The 385-nt window shown below is 46.8% G+C and overlaps 1 protein-coding gene across 1 annotated transcript in view; it reads left to right on the top strand.

Annotated features, from left to right (window-relative positions):
• LOC119589092 overlaps positions 1-385 on the top strand; it is a gene marked incomplete at its 5' end in the record, with an annotated part of 9180 nt that overhangs the window by 1348 nt on the left and 7447 nt on the right. Inside the window, 1 exon segment of the mRNA XM_037937668.1 lies at positions 102-288. Within this exon segment, the coding sequence (XP_037793596.1) occupies positions 102-288 (187 nt within the window).

Genomic DNA, 385 nt, shown 5'->3' with positions numbered 1-385 from the left:
ATATATAAATTAAGACTACCTATATCAATATCTATATCTGAGGGGGAATCGAATATATCGGTTAAACAGCCAAATCGCTAATCGGACTCTCCATCGCTCAGGTATGACGAGACTTTACGCGAGGGCTGCAGCATGGTTACCTGGGAGGGAGTGAGGCTGTCTTGTCTCCAGGTGCCCGACGTTTCATACCCTGTCTACAGTTCTTCTGACGCGGCTACGTCTTCGGTTCAGTTCGCTCTCCCTGAGTCGGTTTTCTTCTCGTGCGCCATCGTGGTTCCCTTGGGCCTGGTACGTGCCTATAAGTGATCCTTATTGTAGCTGTGTGTGGTAGTTTGTTTGCATGCGGGTCTATCTATTACATTTTGTTTAGTGTGTTGTGTATTTT

Source organism: Penaeus monodon, chromosome 25 (assembly GCF_015228065.2).
Source record: "Penaeus monodon isolate SGIC_2016 chromosome 25, NSTDA_Pmon_1, whole genome shotgun sequence".
NCBI lineage: Eukaryota > Metazoa > Arthropoda > Malacostraca > Decapoda > Penaeidae > Penaeus > Penaeus monodon.
The sequence above is the reverse complement of the archived record's forward strand: the minus strand, read 5'-3'. Positions and strand labels throughout refer to the sequence as shown.